Genomic DNA, 22,248 nt, shown 5'->3' with positions numbered 1-22,248 from the left:
ATCTTTCACGATAACTGAACAGTTTGCTCCCCAAGCCTGGGGATGGCAGCTCACCAATCATTTGGCAAACAGCAGTTTCCATTTAAGCAAGAGAATGAGGAAAGCACATCATGGCACAGTGTGATCCATACTGTTTGCAAAGTTTGTTTCTTGTACATCCCATTGTCCCTCAAAATGACAGATGTGCAGTGGTACGCTGCTGACAAGCATGCATGCAGACCTTCTTATTCATAACCTCACATCAGCTGCACTACACTCTGGTCACCCCCAGAGAATGATGCAGGTGTGACTGATCCTTCTGCTCTTCATAAGGTAGCAAAAGTATCAACAGCTGCTCAAACCTGCACCCACCACCAGCCCTCTGGGTTGCTAAGTTATGACATCAATCACAGGGGACCAGTAGCAGTGTTGGAAGTCTTGCCAGAGTGTCAATGTCATGTAACAGTAATTATGTCTGAGAGATTCAAGTTGTTTAAGCCAGTGTGGTATAATGTTATAGCAAAGCACCCTGCTTAAAAATGTCATGCCTTTAGCCTAATTACTCAGTGTTACATCATTCATTGATAAACAGGAATCTCTCAGCATAAACTGCTCCAATGTTTGCAGGATACAGCTATACTTCCTGAAATGATCTGAAACTAAATAAAGAGCTCTATTTTGTGTTTTTTTTTAATACATGGGCTTTTCTTCCAAAAGATGACCATGATTTTATTATGCCAAACCCTTAACAGTCTCACACTTTCTGCTTAGAAATTTACAATTAAAAGCCAGTGTAATAATAACGATTCCAGTTTTTATAATAAGCTGCCATAGGGTTCTTGAACCATGCACATAAAACAAGAGTGTCACAAAGCTGTTAAACATCAGAGAGGTAAAGATCCAACATCTTGTAAAGCAAGTGATTTTACAAAAAGAATTAGAAAAGAGATGAAAATATGCAGACACGATTGCATTAATTTTCTTTAAAAGGCGTATTTAAGTTTTGGCTTCAACAAGAAGACTCCCTCTAGAGCTGACAATCTAAAATGAAGTCTATATTGAGGATAAACGGACATTTAAAATACGTTCCTATACTGGCTCTTCAGTGTTTGCAATATCAACTTAAGAAGGGGAATTCCTAGTCTTAGTTCCATTGACTCCTTTTGCTTGTCTAATAGAACCAGTGTTAAGGTATAAGCAAATGCACACATATCTTTGTCAAGAAATACTACTGCAATAGACAAACCTTTTTTTTTTTTAATCTAGACAGACTGATAATGAAGGTGCTGTTTTGCAATATAAAATGGGAATAGAGTAAAAATGCCATCCAAGATCTTAAATGAAAGAACACTGAATTCAGAAAACAAAAGCATCTGATAAAAACACAAGATGACCATGGCAATCTGATATGCCAGACAGCTGTAGATGACACTAACATTCATTTGTACACTGTCAATTTATTCTGCAATACTGTTGCGAGAGGCCCACCAGACAAATAACTGTGAAGTAGAAAAAGCTTTCATGGGTCACAGTGCTTGTCGACTGATTTCTCTCCTATCGGTCTATTTATGTCAAGGGGGTGTCTGGATTCCATGGTAACAATCCTTCTTGAAATAAGATTAGTAATACTAACTTTTTAAATAACAAGAGACATGACTGCTAAGCACAGTTAGCACTGCAATGAAACATTTAGGAAACATTAATATATTTAACAATAGCAAAGCATACAACATAAATGGTACAACAAAATGTAATGACATGAGTAATTAATTTTTTCCACTATTTCAGATACTTAGGGCCAGATAACAAAAACAATTCCATTAATCCTGGTAACTTACAAATTTTCACTTATTTTCTGAAAAAAGGAAATACATTTTTAAAAGTTTGGTGAGGCTGACTGTGGATAAAAAATAACAGTGTATCTGAAGATGACTGATCCAAATATTTGAAATGCTGCAAGATTTTCAGTATATCAGGAAATACATTATTATTTCTACAATATTTACAGCAGGGAAAATACTAAAGAAAAATACTACACAGCACCTGACATTAAAGTAATTGAGGTACTGAGGAAATAAAGCCCTACAAATAGATTAATTATCTGTCAACAGAACTACACAGAATTATGTTCTTTTTAACAGCTAAGGATAAGTGAGTGATGCTGAACTGTTCATGTTATTTCCCTCAAGTTTTTAGTTTTATTTGCATTCATCTGCCATATGACCCTGATCCAGTGTAGTGTTAAAGCCCCTGAGTGCAGTTAGAAAAATGAAAAATGACATCCAGTTTTAAAAAAGAAAAGTTGAGAAGCAAAGATTGTGTGCTGAGACAGAAGAATATTTAATTCAATAAAGCTTCAAGTTGTGTGAGGGTTATCCCTAATAACAGTGATCAACACAGACTATGAATTCTGTTTTCTGTTTAGTTTTTCCAAACTGGACAAAGCTCAGTCACATTTTTACCGAACTAAAAATATAATTTATCAAAATTTCAACTTAGTATTATAAAAGCATGGAACTAACGCTCATCATGTTTGGAACATACAAAGATGCAGTTGTTTGCAAATTTTTTATAGGTGTGACATGATCAACACTGAATGACTTAAATACTTCAACACTAAAAAATCACTTGGATAAATAAATAACTTTAAACTGGCACATAACAGGACTTTGCCATGAAATGTTTACTTCAAAATACTGTCAAATTATTTTGCATGAACACAAAATGAGTATGCTATTTAAAATCAAACAAGTTAATACTGATTAATACTGGTTAAAACCTCATCCTGCAGCATATAATGAGATCAAATTAGACAAATATTTCTGTATGTGCAACAGTGTTTAAGCTGTATTCCTTGTTTTCCATTTCTCTTCCGGAAGAGGATATTTAGCCAATAGCTCCACAAGGGTTATATAATGTTAGGCAGCCCATGTTGCGTTCTTCCACTTTAACTTTGAAAAGCGTTCCGTCTGCACACATACAAAGTTTGAAGCGTTCCCAGCTTACATTAAATATCTCTCCTGCAGAAGAACTGGCCAAACGTGCAGTATTAACCATCACAGAGCCATTCAAAATAATGCTGTTCTCCTAAAAAAGAAACAGTAACAACACAGATAGTCATATAATAAATTATGACTGTACAGTTAAAAAAATGTTACCTAAATTATGGGTTAGTAAATAATTCAGAAATGTTGCACATAGTATTTTAGTTAAAAGTACATTAGGGCAAGTTCATTTCTTTTAGTGTGAAGTTATTTAAGAACTGCAAATCTTTTAACACTTTAAAAGTATCTTTGCTGAAGAACTAGAAGGTAAAACAAAATCTTCTTTGTACTTCTGAAATACATATCACAGTGGTCTGAACTTTTTTTTTTTTTTGCCTGTGTTGCTCTCTTTGCCGTGATCCTGATTGCAACTGCATTAAACTGTAAATTGTTTGCTAGACAGAGTATGCATATTGGCCAAAGCAAAAAGCAATGCAAGTATTTTTACGGTATAAACATTTACACAAATACAAATTATAAATTCCTAGAACACAATCACATCTGTGAAGCATCCATCATATTGGTGCTACGCAATATGATGACATGGAAATCTAATTGATGAAAACATCATTATTTTCAGTAAGGGCCCAAATCCACACATCCGCCTGAAAAAAATATTCCCCACTTCTCTCAGCACCCACATAAGGTGTGGTTCTGGCCCAGAATTTGTAATTATTGGCCGTTTGGGAAATCTTCCATCTCTCTAAACTTTCTGATTTGAAAGCCTGCATTTGCACTTGTTTCTGTCCTGTAACTCGTCTAATGCAGATACAGATTCTTAGTTTTAGCACTTAAATTTGCTTATTCATACTCAGCACTTGTTCAGAACTTGTAAGCACTAAATAAGCTACTAATTACTATAGCACTCAATCTTCCTCATTACCTAAAGGAAAACAGTTTTTGTACTTAGTTTTCTCACTGGCGTTGAGAAAAACAGCTCTTGTACTCACTTTCCTCACTTATCTAGAGGAAAATAGTTTTTTTATTCAGGCATGTCCAAGGGTCAGCTCCCAGTGTTCTCCCCTGTCTATCTGATGAATTTGGGCATCTTGAGGCAATGCAGAAATTGTCTCATGTACACAGACAACCCTCTCCTCCTACCACCCAACACTACAACCTGTGAGAGATGCATTTATCTAGCCAAACTGGAGGTAAAGCTCTCACCAACCAAGACTGAACCTGACAGTCATGAGGAGAAGCTAAACATTTGCACCACACCACACTCATCAGATAGTCTCACTACGTCTACACCACCAAAATCCACACACAGAAACTCAAAAACATTCGCTGAGGCTCTCAATAATAATCTGCCTAAGCAACAGAGACCTCCAAAGCAGAAACACAAGCAACCTCCATCCCCCAACACAACCCAAATGACACATAGCCCACAGATTCAGTGTGCCACTCAAACACAGCCAATAAGGCAAAACAACATACCCAACACACTAGTCATAGGTGACTCTATAGTCAGGCACACTGATGTCCCACTCACCAGGCTAAACAAGGAGAAGGTTACTGCCAGCTGCCTGTCGGGTGCCAGGATCCGCCACACAACCCATGCACTCAGGTCACTCCACAACAAGTACAAATATGACTCTTGTCATTGTCCATGTTGGTGTGAATGACCTGAGACGTACCTCCCTGGACTACATGAAAAGAGACATGGAAGAGCTCTGCGATCTTGTAGCCCAGGCAGGTATGACCCTAGCCCTGAGTAGCATTCTGCCATCGCCCAGAATGATTGATTTCAACAATTGGCTAAGCTTCTGGTGTCATTCAAAGGGGATCTAGTATCTGTCTACTTGGGATGACATGGTCGACAGACCACGATGCTTTGCCACAGATAGCCTGCACCTGTCCCCCCTAGAATTTCAGATACTGGCTAAGGCTCTTGCTGCCCCTATAGTGCCTTTTTTAGGCAGGGTTCAAGTAACAAATTCACCACCATAACAGGAACAGGTAAGCAAAAACGGAGGGTAATGCTACTCAATGCTAGAAGTCTAAATTTCAAAATGCACTCACTCGAGGCACTCCTTAAAATGGAGAACATCGATATCTGTGCAGTGACCGAGACCTGGTTCAAGGCTCCAGAGAGCACCCCTGCACTACCAGGCAATAACTCATACCACACTTTTTGGCCATCTAACCTGGACCGAAACACCAAAGGTGGGGGTGTGTCCATATTCACTAAGCATATCCACACCTCCAGGCTAGTTGCTCAGCATAATGCAGCCGAGGTTATCCAAGTGCAACTAACTCTTGGCAAAACTGCAATCCAAATTGTAGCTTGCTACAGATCCCCCACCATGCCCCAGGATTCCCACTCCTCTTTTCTTGATGTACTGGAAAATATTAGGGTTCAACCAAACACCCTAATAATGGGTGACTTCAACTACCCCACCATTAACTGGGAAAACTACTCATGTACTAACTCCTTAGCACAACGCTTTCTGGAATTCATAAACTCCAATGCCCTAGATCAACTTATCCACACCCCCACCAGGGGCAACAATATCCTAGACCTAGTCATTACCAACATGAGTGACCGGAGTTCCACACCTGAAGTCAACTCCTCGTTGGTCCGATCCGACCATAAGCTAATCACCCTCGATATCCACATCTCACCCCCAACCCCCATTAAGGAAACCACAGTAAGAAATTTCTCCAAAGCCAACTTCATGCTTCTTAAGACAGAAGTAGTGAACTTCATGACACCCATGCAGATGGACAATACAGTTACAACTGCTGAATCCTACACAAATGCGCTCTATAAGCACCTACATGAGTGCATGGATCGAGATATCCCAAACAGAACCAAGACGCTATCCTCCAAAAAAAGGAAGCCAATCTGGTGGTCCCCTGCCATAAACAAACTGTACAACAGAAGGAAGAAACTGTTGCAAAAGAGAGTAAAATCCCATGAGTGGAGGAGCTCCCTGGTCAGCTTCAGTAAGAAGCTGAGATCCCTTATAAGATCCTCCAAAGCTAGCTACGAAAATAAAATTGGCACTAATTCCAAGGACAACCACAAAGCATTCTATAGCTATGTCAAGAATATCAATGGCAACAACCAGATCTGCTCTGAGTTACAGCACAAAGGCATGAAAATGACAGAACCAACTGATATTGCCAACATCCTGGCAGATAGGTTCAGTGCTAACTTTACCCCCCCCCCCACCCCCTAAAGGGCCCATATCTATACAGGAAGAATGCAGAGTACCTGTAATCACAACTACGCAGGTGAAAGCTGCAGTCTCTAAAGCCAAAAACACAGCATCCATGCGACCAGACAACATCCCAGGCTGCGTTTTACACGAACTTCAGAATTAACTGGCTCCCCACTTAAGCACCATGTTCAATAATAGCCTCGCATCAGGCTTTGTGCCCACTGAATGGTGCACAGTAACAGTTATCCCACTCCACAAAGGGGGAGCCACCACTGATCCCGGGAACTATAGACCTATTAGCCTGACGAGCCTGGTCTGCAAAGCCATGGAACGTATCATCATGGAACTCATAAACAAAGACATTGGTAACCTCCAAACTCTGGATCCCACCCAGTTCAGGTTTGTGAAAGGCAGATCATGCCTTCTGAACCTGATCAACTTCTTTGAGGCAGTCACCAAAGCCGTAGATGAGGGTAAAGTGGTTCACACAGCCTATCTTGACCTCGCCAAGGCTTTCAACACCATCCCCCATTCTGGAATTATAGCTAAACTCAATAAACTATGCATAAATCCCTACGTCACAAGACGGGTTGCCAACTGGCTCACTGACAGAACCCACACTGTAAAAGTTGCAGACTCCAAATCTGACCTCAAACCAGTGACAAGTATAGTACCACAGGGTTCCGTCCTGGGACCGCTCCTGTTTGGTATCTACTTCTATGAAGTACAGGCTAACACAGAAGGCCTCTGGCTAACAAAGTTCACAGATGACTGCAAACTAGGAGCCATAGTCATGTCCCCGAAGGATGTGAACATCCTACAGAAGGGCCTCTCTGAGACAGATGCCTGGTGTCAGAGCCATGGCCTCAAGCTCAATGCCAAAAAGTGCAGTGTCGTCCCCTTTGGTAAAAACTCTGTACCCATGAACTACCACATAGGCAGCAATCTACTTAACACCGAATGCGTGATAAGAGACCTTGGGACCCAGGTGGACAGTAGTCTCTCCTTTGATAGTCACATCGCCACAGCAGTCAGGAAGTCCTTCTACATGGCACACCTCATCATAAAAGGGTTCTCGTCCAGGAAAAAATAGGACATCGTTACCCTCTACTCATCACTCATTAGACCCATTATAGAATACAACGCCCCTTTTGGAATGTACCTCACAATACATCTGCAGCAGCTGGAAAGGCCACAGAAGTACCTCACAAAGAGGATTACTGGACTCAAACAGATGCCCTACACTGACCACCTCAAAAAACTCCAGCTTTACTCTGTAGCATATCACCTACTCAGAGGTGATCTCTGCCTAACATATAAAGCTATGTCAAACCCAGAGCTATTGGACATGCTACACCTAAAGAAATCCCAATCCCTCCGAGCTACACGCTCTAGGGACCTAAACATTGTCACCACAATAAACAGGACATGCTGGAGGGATAGATTCCTTTCCCAGAGACTTCCCATACTCTGGAACAGGCTACCCATCTATGTCAAGTAAAGTTCTTCATTAGCACTCTTCAAGAAAAATCTTGATGAGTGTATGGGAAATAGGAAATACACCCGGGGATCACTTCTGTGTCTCTGCTCGTCCGTGGCACAGGAAAATAACTTTCTTGGGTGGCGTAAGCCGGGGAACCTTGTTGGCTAGGCTTGCATAGGCCCTTGGGCCGATAGCCTAGTACCTACCTATGAACCTAAGTAAGCTGTTTCTGAGGTAATTTACACAATCTGAGGAGGACATTTTAATTTGGGCAAAAAAACAAGCATCTTTTTTCAACCACTCTACCAAAAGAAAGCATAGAATATTCTACCTCGCCTTTGCCTTCTAGTACTCCAGAGTAACTTCCTCTGGCTACATCAAAAAGTGCTGTATTAATATCCTAGCAATAATACATACTGAAAAAAAATTGAATGTTTCACTAATGGTGTTTTCATGCTAATAACAGTCAAAAGAAATGGAATGTTACAATTCTATTTCTTTTCTGATATCTCATGTTATGCTGGTATTAGAATGTATTTTTTTTTTGTTTTTGTTTAATGTGTTAAATAAAATGAGGAAGTAAAGGAACTGCTTTAATGACATAATTAACTCAGTTATATTTTTGTCATTGCATTAATTAGAACACCCAGTGTCTCAGAAACCTTAGTATAACAAACAGTTTGTGATAATGACGTGAACCCCCCCACAAAAAAAATAAAGGTACTTATGTATTATCACAACCAAATTTTTGCGGCAATGCTGGCTGCTTCTTTTTAGGTCAAGTCGTAGCAGTACAGTGTTATGAAAGTTAGACACATGTTTCTGTAATGTTTTAGTAGTTTTACGAAGGTTTATCATTGAAACGGCTGAAAAAACTGAAGTCAGAAAAGTAAGGTTTGAAAAATAGGTTTCCCCTTTACCGCCAGCATCTCTTGTCAGTTTAAGCAAGTCCCATTCCACTTTCAAGGCGTTCCTTTGACATGCTGCCAGTCGGTGAAGGAAAGAGATCTGTTTTCAAAACCTTTACTATTCTTTTCACAGCCGATTCAATGGTAGACCTACCCAAAGACTACAAAAACACTACAGAAAATAATAGCAAGTACCTAATCTGCTGTTTAAACTCCGCTTGTGCGCAATATCATCTGCTTAACTGCCACACTCCTTTCAGAACCAACAGGCATACACACATCACCACTGTGATCACAGAAATCATGGCTTGAGGTGTTTAAAGGACGCTTCCCACAAATCTTAAAAATGATAAGTCCTAGCATTTTTTAAAACCACCACTGATATCCCGGCAGATTTTCTGACAGTGTACCCTTCCATATTACACTTCAGTGATGCAGTTTCAGTAGAAATCAGCAAAGTTAAAAGACGATGCAAAATCTGTAAATAAATAAATAAAAAAGGTAAAAAAAACCCCACAATTCTGTGATTTGTCATACCAAAGTGTCACTAACCATGATGCAGATAAAGCACTTAGATTTGCACTAATCTTTCTTTTCACAGCAAACTTCCTGCTCCTTGGGAGTCAACAGACATAATAGGTTGTGGTTCTTCTAATCTAATGAAACTCTATTCTTGCCAAAAAGGAAGATAAAGAATAAAACAGAATATACACGACTAATAGTACTTCAAAGGTAAAAGAGTTACAGCATACCAAATAAAAAGAAAATGGAATACTGGTTAATAAATCTGCACCCGTTACAAAAACTGTTGAAATCTAAAGGCATGATAAATTTTTAAACAGCTGTGCAGCACTTTTAAACTTAGGATGAGAGCCTCATGCAGTTCTCTCATGTACCACTGAAACAGATAGCAACTTTTACAGGCATAGCTAATCACAAAATCAATGGTGAAATTAAGGCAAGACAAAAAATAAAATGGCGGTTAAAGTTAGGATCCTCAGTATAGCTGCTCTGACTCTGTTCTTGGGTGTTAGCTTTGGCTGACAGTACTTGCTGAAGCTACGTAGCTGTGTAATGAAGATCACATCATCTCAACATACATCTGCTATGAGAGACAGAACTCCTGCCCACTTACTGAGGGAAAGGGCAAGAAAGTTAGCTGCCCCGCCATGAAGAGGCCACATGCAGTATTCCAAAGTGGCTTCCCCTTTGTCTTGTAGCAGAACACATGCAATAATCCAATGCATGGTGTTAGAAAAATATGTATTTAAATATATGTGAAATGCTAGTTTAGAAGCAAGGTAGTTTATAATGCATTTTATTCTATTAATCATATAACAGAAGGGATAAATTCATGTGTAAATGCAAGTAGCTTCTGAAACTGCAGTGTGCTTTGACCCCTGACCCTGGCAGCTGCCAGCTCAGCAAGCTTAATGTTTATGCTTTTCATAAGTTATTATCTGCTAGGTCAGGAAATTAAATGTGTAAATCTTCCGCTCCTTCCTGATGAGATAACTTGTCCTTGTAAATAATGAAATCTTCTCTTCCTGCATGAAGTAACTTGTCCTTGTGAGATAAAAACACAGCTGGTAAAGAAAGTGAAACAGTGAACAAATATATATGTTAAAGACTGAATCTGCTATTGTATTCGAACTGATATGAAACCTTGAATAAGTAACTTTACAGAAAGAAATTATGACTGACCAGCTGGATAGCAAGGCCGTATTGTATCTAGAGGAAAATTTTTTTAAAACATACTGCATCAGCAGATTAAAAGAATAGAGGCTTATAAGCTAAAGTGATGTAGATGCCCCATGACATATCACGTCAGTAAGGTGGGCATAGCTTAAATGTTAAACCTGTATAAAATTGTGTGCTTCCTGTTTCATGTCAGACAGAATTCTGTACTTGTATGTTTTTTTTTCTCCTGGTGTACACTAGTAAACTTTTGAATCTGAACCTCCTGTGTATTGAATTATTAATTTTATTTAACAGTTTGGTCCTTTCGAGATGGAATTCCCTTAGTAAGCTGCAGATCAGAGCGTATTGGTGGTCGAATACTGCGCAGGAGAAGTTACCGAAATGGTTCTTCTTGAGTGAAAAGACCTCCGACTGAATTGTCGTGTGTAAAGAGGCTGGCCACTTTCTGATCTGTGGCCGAAGAGCAGAATTTGAACGATTTTCAATACCGGAGGCTCAGGTAGGAAGAATTTGCCTTTTTTCTGTTTTAGATCAGGGACTAGGTTACAGTATATTGTTGTCAAGGTTTGTTTTGCAGATCAGGGACAAAAGGAAGTACTGTATATTTGGTCATAGATCAGGGTAACAGAATAAGGTAGACAGTTATTCTTGATAAACTGTAAACAGGAACTAAGAATTTGATATCACGTGATAAAAAAGGGTTACGTAACATTTTCTTTGACATGGGTAATCAGTGCACTAAAACTTCACGAGATCCGCCCCTAACCGAAGACGCAAAATACATGCAATTACAGCATTCTGATAACGTTAGGTATTATACGAAATGGGTTAATAAATATGAATTTGATGGTAAACTAGATAAACCTTCACTAGTTAAACTCCTTAAACAGCTTAAATCTGATGCAGGAGGTCAAGCAAAAAAGCAACGCCAACTAGGCATACCTCAAGCACACAGGTGGATTGAGGAAGCAAATCGTAGAGAACAGAAGCTTAAAAATTCAAAAACATTATTTTTAGACAAAGAGGATAATAACTTGGTAATAGCTACAGCTCCTCCTCCTCCTCCCTTACCCTTTTCAGGATATGAAGCGAGTGGACAGGCTGGTCCACCTCTCCGTTATCCTGAAGTTTCAGTAAGATCACAATCATTTGTTAGAGATCCTATTGAGACTAGGTCCCGAACATGTAAAACACATAGGGACACAGAATCAAACCAAATAGAGAGAAATCTACAGGATGAGAGTGAGGAAGAAATATGCCCACTTATAGAAGTTCCAAATCCTCAGGCAGGACAGGAAGGGCAGGATCCAACACTCTTAGTATATAGACCATGGACACTGGAAGACATCCGGAAGGCTACTGAGGGAATCTCCCATCCAAAAGTTAATTTTACGAAATTTTTAGAAGATTTACAAGGCATGAGGTTAAGTTACCACTTGAATGGGGAAGAAGTAGAAAAAGTAGTAAGACAAATTATAGGTCCAGATTGGCACATGATTTGTGGCACCTGGAATCCTCGTAATGCAGAACTTAAGCCACTCCCACATAGTGACGCAGAGTTAGACAACAGAGTGAAAGGTCTGATAGACCGAATCTCTGAGAAATGGAAACCTAGAGCAGACTGGGCTTGCATTAATCAATGCATACAACAGGAAAATGAGACAATAGATGGATATTCTGCTAGATTATTAGAATGTTTTAATAATTATAGCGGTATGTCGGTTCCTGAGAACCAAACGAATGATTCCCCGTATGAACAACAATTAAAAAATGCATTTTTGAAAGGTTGCATTGCACCTATTAGTAGCTTCATTACGAAGCATATGATAGATCATCGAACAGGGAGGCTACAAGCCTTACTCGAATACGCTAGGCATGCTGAGAGACATTTTAATAGTAAAAAGAAAAAGAAGGCGCAAGTCTTCACTGCTGAAGACGGAGCTGAAGTATTTGTATTACAGTCAGGTAAAAAGGGCAAGAAGAATGCCCAGGGAAACAAACAGTCTGATAAACGATCAGAAGATTTTGAAGAGAGGAAAAAGAGAGGTGAATGCTTCAAATGCGGGGAAAAAGGGCATCTAGCAAGGAATTGTAGGCAAAACAAAAAGGTAATTACAGAAGATAAAGGAGATGAGGACTGACAATATGATAGTGAGGAAACGTCAAGTGAAAGTCAGAAATCATCAGGAAAAGGTAAGAAACAAAAAGCAAATGTAAATGTGATAGAAGGAGTAGAGGAAGTGCAAAAAGATATGGAGGATGAAGAAAGTGAAATTTTGGACCTAACATTATTGAGCTTAGAGCTCTACTTAGCGGATACGAAACCGGAAGTTACACTTCTGGTGGAGGGAAGGGAAGTCAAATTCCTGTGTGACTCAGGAGCGTCACAGACTTTGATACACCCCTTCAAGTTACCAGAACATTCCGAATCACCTGATTATATACTAGTAAAAGCTGCAAATGGACAGCTATACAGGGACCCACTTTCCCATGACATAGCAATAACTAACCCTGTTTCAGGTATGACCCAGAGAAGTAAAATAGTTGTGTCTGCAAAATGTCCAGTAAACCTACTGGGCAGGGACCTTATGCAGATATTTGGCATAGCAGTAGTTCCAACTGTACAAGGTATGGAGGCACAGAGACGAATGGATACCTTTGTAGTGCGATCGGTGGGTGAAACTTTTTATTGGTACAGCCGGGACCTAGTCACGACTGGTCCAGGGGCAGTAACCGAGGAACTGATGAATGTAGCCATCAGTAAAGCCCCCTCCCTTGACACTGATCAACAGCATTTGTTACACTGTACTCTATATTACTGTACCACACCAAGACCTGATAAAGAGTATGAGCAAGAACTGTTTAGAAATCGTGCAACTAGATTGGTTTTGCGTACTTTGTACTGGGATACTGAGGGGAACAGTGTAGTTAGCTGTTCATTACCTCAAGAATTCCTTGCATTGTATAGATCAAATCGGTTGCCACATGTCAGCTTGACAAAGAACAAAAGTGTTAAATGGGCAGATTTAGGAGAAAAAGTAACAAGATGGGAGAAACAGACTGATTTAGAACTGTCAGAACAAGGGATACAAAATCAAAAACTGAATTGGTTGACAAAGACACATCCAGCTGTACACTTGCAATCTAGCGAGGACAGCTGATTAGCATTCTTATTAGAAGAAGAAGAAAAGACCTTATGTGAAATTCCAACAACTCTCTGGTCAACAGGCAAGTCAGATGTAGGACTTATTCGAACAGCAGGACCAGTTACAATAACCCCAAAGTCAGCTTTCAGACCACAGAAAAGACAATACCCTTTGAGAAAGGATGCAGAAATAGGAATTAAGCCTATAATAGCAGCATTACTCAAAGAAGGAGTACTGGTAGAATCTCCTGATTCACCATGTAATACACCCCTATTTCCTGTTAAAAAAGCAAACGGGGAATGGCGGATAGTACAAGGTTTACAAGCTGTAAACAATGCAGTGATACCTAGAGCACCCACGGTGCCAGACCCACATACTTTGTTAAATGATTTAGAACCGCAATAGAAGTATTTCTCTGTGGTAGATATTAGAAATGCTTTATTTTCAATACCTATACATCCTGATAGTCAATATTGGTTTGCATTTACATTTCAGGGTAAAGGTATACATATACTTGACTACCACAGGGATATTGTGAGAGCCCAACAATTTTTGCACAAGAAATGGCTAGCAACCTGGCAGGATTTACCCCACTGGGAGGTAGTCAAGTTCTACTTTATGTAGATGACATCTTGCTAGCAGCCCCCACCCAGCAACAGTGCAGTGAGGATACTGTAGCATTACTGAAATTTTTAGCAATACAAGGACACAAAGTAAACAAAAGTAAATTACAACTTTGGAGAAAACAAGTTAGATACTTGGGATATGTAATATCCAATGAAGGTAGAATACTAGATGAGGAAAGAAAAACAGCGATTTTGCAAGCACCCAAACCAACAACCAAGAAAGAAATAATGTCTTTCTTAGGTACAACTAATTTTTGTCGGAGCTGGATACCAAATTATGCTTTGGAATCTGCTCCACTGACTGATTTGATATATAAGACACCAATGGCAGCACAAGACATTTTAGAATGGAAAACAGAAGCAGAAACGGCTTTCTGCAGGTTGAAGCAGTTGATGGTTTCTTCATTAGTTTTAGGACTACCAAATTATCGCAAACGGTTCTTTCAGACCGTAGATTGCAAGCAAGGGTACATGACGTCAGTATTGATGCAACAACATGGGGACAAGCAACGCCCCATAGCCTACTATTCATCACAGTTAGACCCAGTGGCGCGATCTTTGCCTCACTGTGTACAAGCAGTAGTTGCAGCTGCAATGGCAGTACAGGCTTCAGCCTCAGTGGTGTTATTCCACCCTCTCACACTGAGAGTGCCTCATGCAGTTGCAATAATTTTACTGCAAGAGAAAGTGGCATACCTTTCTCCTGCTAGACATCTTTCATGTATGACTATACTGCTGAGCCAACCTCATATGACAATTGAACGATGTACGACATTGAATCCATCAACATTACTTCCAGCTCCTGCGGAGGGCACACCACACAGCTGCCTGAAGGAAATTGAACAGTTAGCTTTACCTAGACAAGATCTTACAGATATGCCCTTGGATAATGCCGAGGTGACATATTACGTGGACGGCTCATGCAGAAGGGGTCCTCCAGGGAAGAATCTGGTAGGGTATGCAGTAGTTACAGACACTGAAATTTTAGAAGCTCAATCCTTACCACACAACTTATCTGCACAAGCAGCTGAATTGATAGCTTTGACGAGCATGTACTTTAGCAAAAAACAAGTGTGTAAACATATATACTGACAGTCAGTATGCTTTTTCTACAGTACATGTATTTGCACAACAATGGAAAAATAGAGGAATGATAACATCCAGTGGAAAACCTATTAATCATGCGCAATTTATTTTGGAGTTATTAGAATCTATTCAGTTACCTACCAAAGTAGCTATTTGTAAATGTGTAGCTCATACAAAACAGCAGGATAAGATTTCGAAAGGCAATGCACGAGCTGATGCAGCTGCAAAGCAAGCAGCCTCAGACTCAGAAACTTTACTTTTAAATGAGGAATTACAACCCTCTGAGATTTTAGATTTAAACATGTTAAAAACAATGCAGACGCTTACTACAAAAGCAGAAAAACAAAAATGGGTAAAACGAGGTGCAATTCTTGAGAATGGACTGTACATTTCCAAAGAAAGAAAACCAATATTGCCGTCTAATTTATTTAGATATGCAGCTTTGTTGAGCCATGGGCAGAGCCATGTCTCAAAAGGGGGGATGGTACAGTTAGTAAACCGAATATTCCAAACATATGGATACACAAATTACACAAAAAAATTGTGTGCAGCTTGTCATACTTGTAACAAGCACCATGCACAAGGAGCATTTAAAACCAAGCAAGGAAGTTTTCCTATACCACCATACCCGTTCCATACTATCTGTATGGATTTCATAGAATTGAATAAATGTGAAGGGAAGAAGTTTTGTTTAGTTATTGTAGACATGTTTTCTAAATGGGTAGAAGCTTTTCCAACCAAAAATCCAGATGCAGCAACAGTGGCAAAAGCCCTGATAAAAGAAGTAATCCCTAGATTTGGCATTCCGGAAAGGATTTATAGTGACAATGGCACACATTTTGTGAATCAAACGATTCACCAGCTTGGGAGATTTTTTTTGGTATCTCCTTGAAGAACCATTGTGCTTACCACCCACAGTCAGCAGGACTGGTGGAAAGGTACAATGGTACCCTAAAGAACAAGTTAAGGAAGCTAGTAGAGGAGACCCAAAAGAATTGGATATACTGTCTGCCTTTAGCACTGCTGAGTATGAGAATGGTTCCAAATGTAAAGGGTTTGACTCCCTTTGAAATGATTTTTGGGAGAGCATATTATGTGCCTCAGTGGAAAGCTCTCATGCCTGCAGAACAAGAGGCTGACAGTTTGTTAGCAGAGTATATGAAGAAATAGTTAATGAATAAATCTGTTTTGCAGTTTAACTCTTTTTCAGATAAGGAACAGACCAGACCGGTGGAAGCAGTCTTGGCTCCTGGGACATACGTCTGGCTGAAAGTGATGAAAAGGAAGAATTGGGCGAGTCCAAAGTGGGAGGGACCGTACCAGGTTCTGTTGGCAACGCCTACTGCAGTCAGAGTGGCTGAGAGGTCATCCTGGGTTCATTTGACGCATTGTAAACTGGTAAAGAACTTTCAACTTGATAAAAACTTTGTGACTGATATACAACCAGACGGAGATGGCCAAAAACAAAGCGAATAGAAGTTTAGAGCAACCCCAGAGATGTTGCATAATCATTTTGTTGTGTGTACATTTATCAACTGTAATTGTGACAATTTTCCTCTTGTTGTGGTTTATCCTACAAACAACTATGCAAGTGAAAGTGAAAAGGCGTGATGAGACGTCTATAGACTGGCATCCAAATTTTAACACATACCTGGCCATGAAACGTGTGTATGCAGAGACTATGAACATTTCAAATTGCTGGGTTTGTACAGCTATACCAACAGCATATGGAGGACTGATAATGTCCGCTGTCCCTTTGGGGATAAATGAGACTTGGGAGAATTTACTTTTCGACACAGGAACTGTGAGATCACAGGATAAAATAGCTTTATTTTTACCTATCACACAAAAAGGAGTTGTATGTTTCTACAAAAATGACACTCTCCAGGTGGGCTAGAGCAATTGTAATATAACCATATCTTACCGATGTTATATTAAGAATAGTAATGGCAATACTTTTTGCAATACTAATTATGACTCGTATTTAAACTCATTGAAAACAACTATGAGTAACATTCAAAGAAATCCAGTTTTGTTTAAACAATTGTCAGTTATAGATCAGAAAATGTTTCATGCAGGGCTGATGCGTATTAGTACTAAAGTAGAAAACTGTTATTTTATTTGTGGGGAAAAAGGCATATAAATGGTTACCTGAGAATTGGTCCGGCAGTTGTTTTTTGGGTTACTTGGTTCCGGCAATAAGACATACTGCAGAATTAACTTTGGGTAAGATACGAAACGTAAGAGAAACAGCTCGAAAGCCCGAAGGTCCAGTTAAGAAACCTGTGAATCCAGTTGGGAAGATCAAAGCTGGTTGGAAAGACCATAATTCAGTAAAAGACAAAAGCGAATTGACTCATATGGACTTGAGTGACAGTGTTATATCCTGGGCAGGAATATTACCAGCCTATGGAGCAGTCAAATCGATCTGGGAGCTGAGGAAGTTGTCGAAACTTCTCGAAGTAATGAGTAATGCAACTTTTTCCGCACTAGAACTAGTGACTGATGAATTAGAAGTTATGTACTCACCATAACGTTCCATCTGAGTAGGTGACTTCATTTGGATGCAACCTGTGGGTATCGGATCCGACCTCGGATCCGAGCCGGCCTTTCAAAAGCTTAGGCTCCGAGCTCCTAGCTCCTCCCTCTACCCATAACCCCTTGCCAAGCCCTGACTGACCTCAGATTGAGTTTGCCTATATAATACTGAATAAAGTATCTGAACAAAGCATAAATACTCGCTATATAAAGGTCAGGGGGATGGAGGGGGGGGTGGTTGCATCCAAATGAAGTCACCTACTCAGATGGAACGTTATGGTGAGTACATAACTTCTAAATCTGAAGTAGGCAGACTTCATTTGTCTGCAACCTGTGGGACAGAGTCCCCAGCTACCTGAATCTTGGGCGGAGTCATGGAAGGATGTTCCGGAGCACCGCTGAGCCAAAGGATGCTCTTCCCCTGGAAACAACATCCACCTTATAATGAGAAATAAAGGAATGAGGTGAGGCCCAAGTGGCTGCCGCGCAGATATCATCCAATGACACACGGGACTTAAAGGCGGCTGACGTGGAGACTGCCCTAGTAGAATGAGCCGTAACCCTCTGAGGAGCAGGTCTACCTGAAGTGTCATAAGCCTGCAGAATACAATTAGCAATCCATCTCGATAGTGTGACTTTAGAAACTGCTTTACCCAAAGCAAATTTAGCAAAGGAGATGAACAGCTGATCTGATTGCCTGTGACCAGCTGTTCTGTGAATGTAAAATCGTAATTGTCTATGAACATCCAAGGAATGCAATTTGTATTCTCCTTTGTTTGAGTACTTGGGAAAAACACAGGTAAGTTGATTGATTGGTTGATATTAGATTCTGAAGAGACTTTTGGAAGAAAGGATGGATTGGTCCTGAGGCACACCCTATCTGGAAAGAAGGAAAGGTAAGGCGGTTTGACACATAGAGCCTGAAGTTCAGACACTCTTCTGGTTGAAGTGATAGCTACTAAGAAGGCAGTCTTCCAGGAAAGGTACTTCAGGTCTGTAGAAGCTGCAGGCTCGAAGGGAGGAGCAGTAAGGGCTTGCAGAACTAAAGATAGGTCCCAAGGTGGTACAATCTCTTTGACTGGAGGCCTCAACAAAAAAATCCCTTTAAGAAAGGTTTTGCACAATTTGCCCGTCATGAGGGGAGCTGTCTCATGACCAATGTGATAATGAGAGATGGCTGCCAATTGTACCTTAATCGTGGAAGAACTTGCCCCTTGATGAAAGAGGTCTGTTAAAAAATCCAGCACTGCCGACATAGGTGCTGAAAAAGGATCCAAACTTTTCTGGACCGCCCAAATAGAGAATCTCTTCCATTTACTCCGATAAACCTGCCTAGTGGAAGGTTTATGAGCCGCCACTAGGATGGCCTTGACCGGTGACGAGATACCGGGAGTCCTGATCAAGGATGGAACTGGAGCAGCCAAGCTGTCAATTTCAGGGTGTGTAGATTGGGGGCCGGAATTCCCAGAGGGTGGGAGATGAGATCCGGGATCGGATCCAGAATCCAGGGTGGATTCACTTTGTGAGACCATACAAAGGGGAACCAGGGTTGACGAGGCCAGAACGGGGCAATGAGAATCATTCTGCTCCCCAAACTGTTGGCTTTCTGCAGAAGCCTCTGCATCAGAGGTAGTGGAGGGTAGGCATAAAGGAGACCGGGAGGCCAAGCATGCACCAGCGCGTCTCTCGGGGATTCCCCTGGTGGGGGAAGTAGAGCGAAGAAATTGTCGCATTTGGCGTTTGAGTGAGAGGCAAAAAGATCGCAACAGGCTTGCCCCCAGATGGCAAAAATCTTCTTCACTACCTGAGGATTGAGAGACCACTCGTGAGGGGAAAGAATGGTGCGACTGAGTTTGTCCGCAAGGATGTTGGATTTTCCCGGAATGTGCGTTGCTACAAGAAAGCGTTTGGTGGAAATTGCCCATTCCCAGACTCTCATGGCCTCTCGACAAAGGGGATAGGACCTGGTTCCTCCCTGTTTGTTGATGTACCAGACTACCGACATGCTGTCTGTCTGAATCGCAATAGTCCCTGAAGGAAGAAGGTTGTGAAGTGCTTGCAACGCTAGGAGCACAGCCCTCATTTCCAGGACATTTATATGCAACGAAGTCTCTGTGGGGTTCCACGTGCCTTGGACAATCTTCCCCGCAGAATGTCCCCCCACCCGAGGCGAGCGTCCGTGGTCACTGTGGCTCGGGAAATGCTGCACAAAAGGTCTCCCTGTCAGAGGCTCCGGAGACTGAAGCCACCAAAGAAGGGAATCCTTGCATGCTTTGCTGACCGCTATCGGACTGTTGAGAGAGGAATAGAGAGGGGACCACTGAACCTGAAGGGTCCATTGAAGAACCCGCATGCGTAAGCGCATGAATAAGAAGCGGGATAGCTGCCGCCATCGAACCTAGGGCCCTCAGGACCAAAGCTGCTGTCGGAAATGGTTGCAGGACCGCTGCGACATGACACTTCAGGTTGGAAATTCTGTCTGGGGTGAGGAAGGCTCGCATTGACCTGGTGTTTAGCCTTCCTCCTATGAAATCTATAATTTGTGTGGGGTGCAGTAAAGATTTCTCCCAGTTGATAGTGATGCCCAGCCTTGGGGCTATACGAAGGAAGTAGTCCCTGGCTGAGCACAGAAGATGCCTTGATGATGCCGTCAGGAGCCAGTCGTTCAGGTACGGAAAGACTTGTAATCCCTGAAGTCTCAGGTGGGCCGCTACAACCGCTAGTACCTTGGTGAACACCCTGGGGGCTGAGGTGAGACCGAAGGGGAGGACCCTGAACTGATAATGACTGGCTCCCAGCTGGAAGCGAAGAAACCTCCTGGACCGTCTGTCCATGCGAATGTGGTAGTACGCGTCCTTGAGGTCGATGGAGCACATCCAGTCGTTCTCCCTCAAGAGGGGGAGTATAGATTGAAGGGTGACCATCCGGAACTTTTGCTTGGTTACTGACAGGTTCAGCAGGGAAAGATCTAAGATCGGTCTTAAGTCCCCATTTTCTTTGGCACTAAAAGAACCTGGAGTAAAACCCTGACCCGGTTTGATCTAGGGGACGACTGGATAGCTCTTTTTCTAGCAGCTGTCCGATTTCGATAGCTGCTGCCTCCCTTTGGTCGGGTGGTACATCTGGGAGGCTGCGAGATCTGGGAACTTTGTACAGGGAATTGTATAACCTCTGGATATCACTTGAAGCACCCAGCGGTCTGTTGTGATGGACTCCCAAGAAGTTAGGTGCCTCGGCGCCCCGACTGCCTCCAGAGACGGACAGCCGGGCAACCCTTCAGGGCTGTTGCGTGGGCCTATCAGAGAAAGGTTCTCTGGACCCAAAGTTTCTAGGAGCCCCTCTGCCTCTAGGACGGCGACCTCCCTGTCCTCCTCTGCCACGGGAGGACTGGTTATCCGGAGCAGGTTGGGACTGCTGCGACTTCCGGAACCACATCTTCTTCTGTCCCTTTTGGTTCTTCGAGAAGGACCTCTGGGGAGCTGAGAAGCGGACTCCGGTGGCAGACAGCGTCTTCCGTCCTTCTCGCTCTGGACCAATGTTTTGAACAGTTTTGCCAAACAAGGCAGAACCATCAAAGGGGCATTCGAAAGTTGCCTTGAAGGGCTCTGCGAAATCACAGTGGCGGAGCCAGGCCTGCCGCCTCATGACTAGGCCTGCTCCGCTGCCTCTAGCGGCTCCCTCGGTAGCGTGAGAAAGTAGCCGCATAGATGTGTTAGAAACTGCTCTAAGAGTGGCCATTCGGTGGAGTATACCTGCTTGTCCTCACCCGACATGGACTCTGGGAGATGCAGCGTATTCTTTAATCAAATCCCGCTGCATCCTGATGGCGTGTGCCATGTAGTTCAGCTCTCAAAGAGAAGGTTGCTGAACTGAAAACTCGCTTCCCAATGCGATCCATCGAGCGGGACTCCTTGCCCGGAGGATGCATAGAGGGACTCTCCTGGGCCAACTCCCTCTTAGTGGCTGCAGCCATCATCATGGCATCTACTGGAGGGCCTTTGCTCCAGTGAGTGCGGTCCGCCGGAGGGGAAAGGATACAGTCAGGACGCTTGGGTACAGGCTCAACGGTGTCCGGATCCTTCCACGCTCTGGTGGATATAAGGTCCACCAGAGGGTCGGCAGGAGGGGACACCCAAGAGGTAGATGGGCCCGCCTCGAATGCCTCCAAGAACACAGACTCGTCTGAGGAGGCCTTGGGGGCAGACCACCCCCCCCTGATCCTCAACATTTCCATAATGTCTCCAAATGAGACGTCTTCAGGGGGTGACCTTGGGGAGCCTTCCCCTTCATCCAAGTCTATGTCTTCGGTAACGGACTCGGGGGAGTCCATGTGCCTCCTTTTGCACTTACGCTTCTGAGGTACTTCTTCGGGGGGGCTGTCCGAGGAGTACTCTTCCGTAGCTGGATGTTCCAAGGGAACTACTTGGGACATCGAGGCGGGCTGTCCCTGGGACCGGCTGGTGGGAGCCTGGCCCAACTGCAAGGGAGTGCGGGATGGAGCCGTGGCAGGGACCGGGGGTCCGGAAGTCCTCAACAGTGCCCTTTCCACTACGTCAAAGGCCGAGGGGGA

General features: G+C 42.3%; 1 protein-coding gene across 1 annotated transcript in view; it reads right to left on the bottom strand.

Moving 5' to 3' along the window:
* Positions 1-1,216: 1,216 nt before the first annotated feature.
* The window catches only part of SGCB (sarcoglycan beta), a 362,798-nt gene continuing 341,766 nt past the window's right edge, over positions 1,217-22,248 (bottom strand). The window contains exon 6 of the mRNA XM_044055720.1: positions 1,217-3,066. Coding sequence (XP_043911655.1) covers positions 2,866-3,066 — 201 coding nt within the window. The 3' untranslated portion in view covers positions 1,217-2,865. The remainder of the gene's footprint in view (positions 3,067-22,248) is intronic.

The sequence above is a fragment of the Protopterus annectens genome, chromosome 14.part0 (genome assembly GCF_019279795.1).
Source record: "Protopterus annectens isolate FY-2018-M chromosome 14.part0, PAN1.0, whole genome shotgun sequence".
Lineage (NCBI taxonomy): Eukaryota > Metazoa > Chordata > Ceratodontiformes > Protopteridae > Protopterus > Protopterus annectens.
The sequence above is the reverse complement of the archived record's forward strand: the minus strand, read 5'-3'. Positions and strand labels throughout refer to the sequence as shown.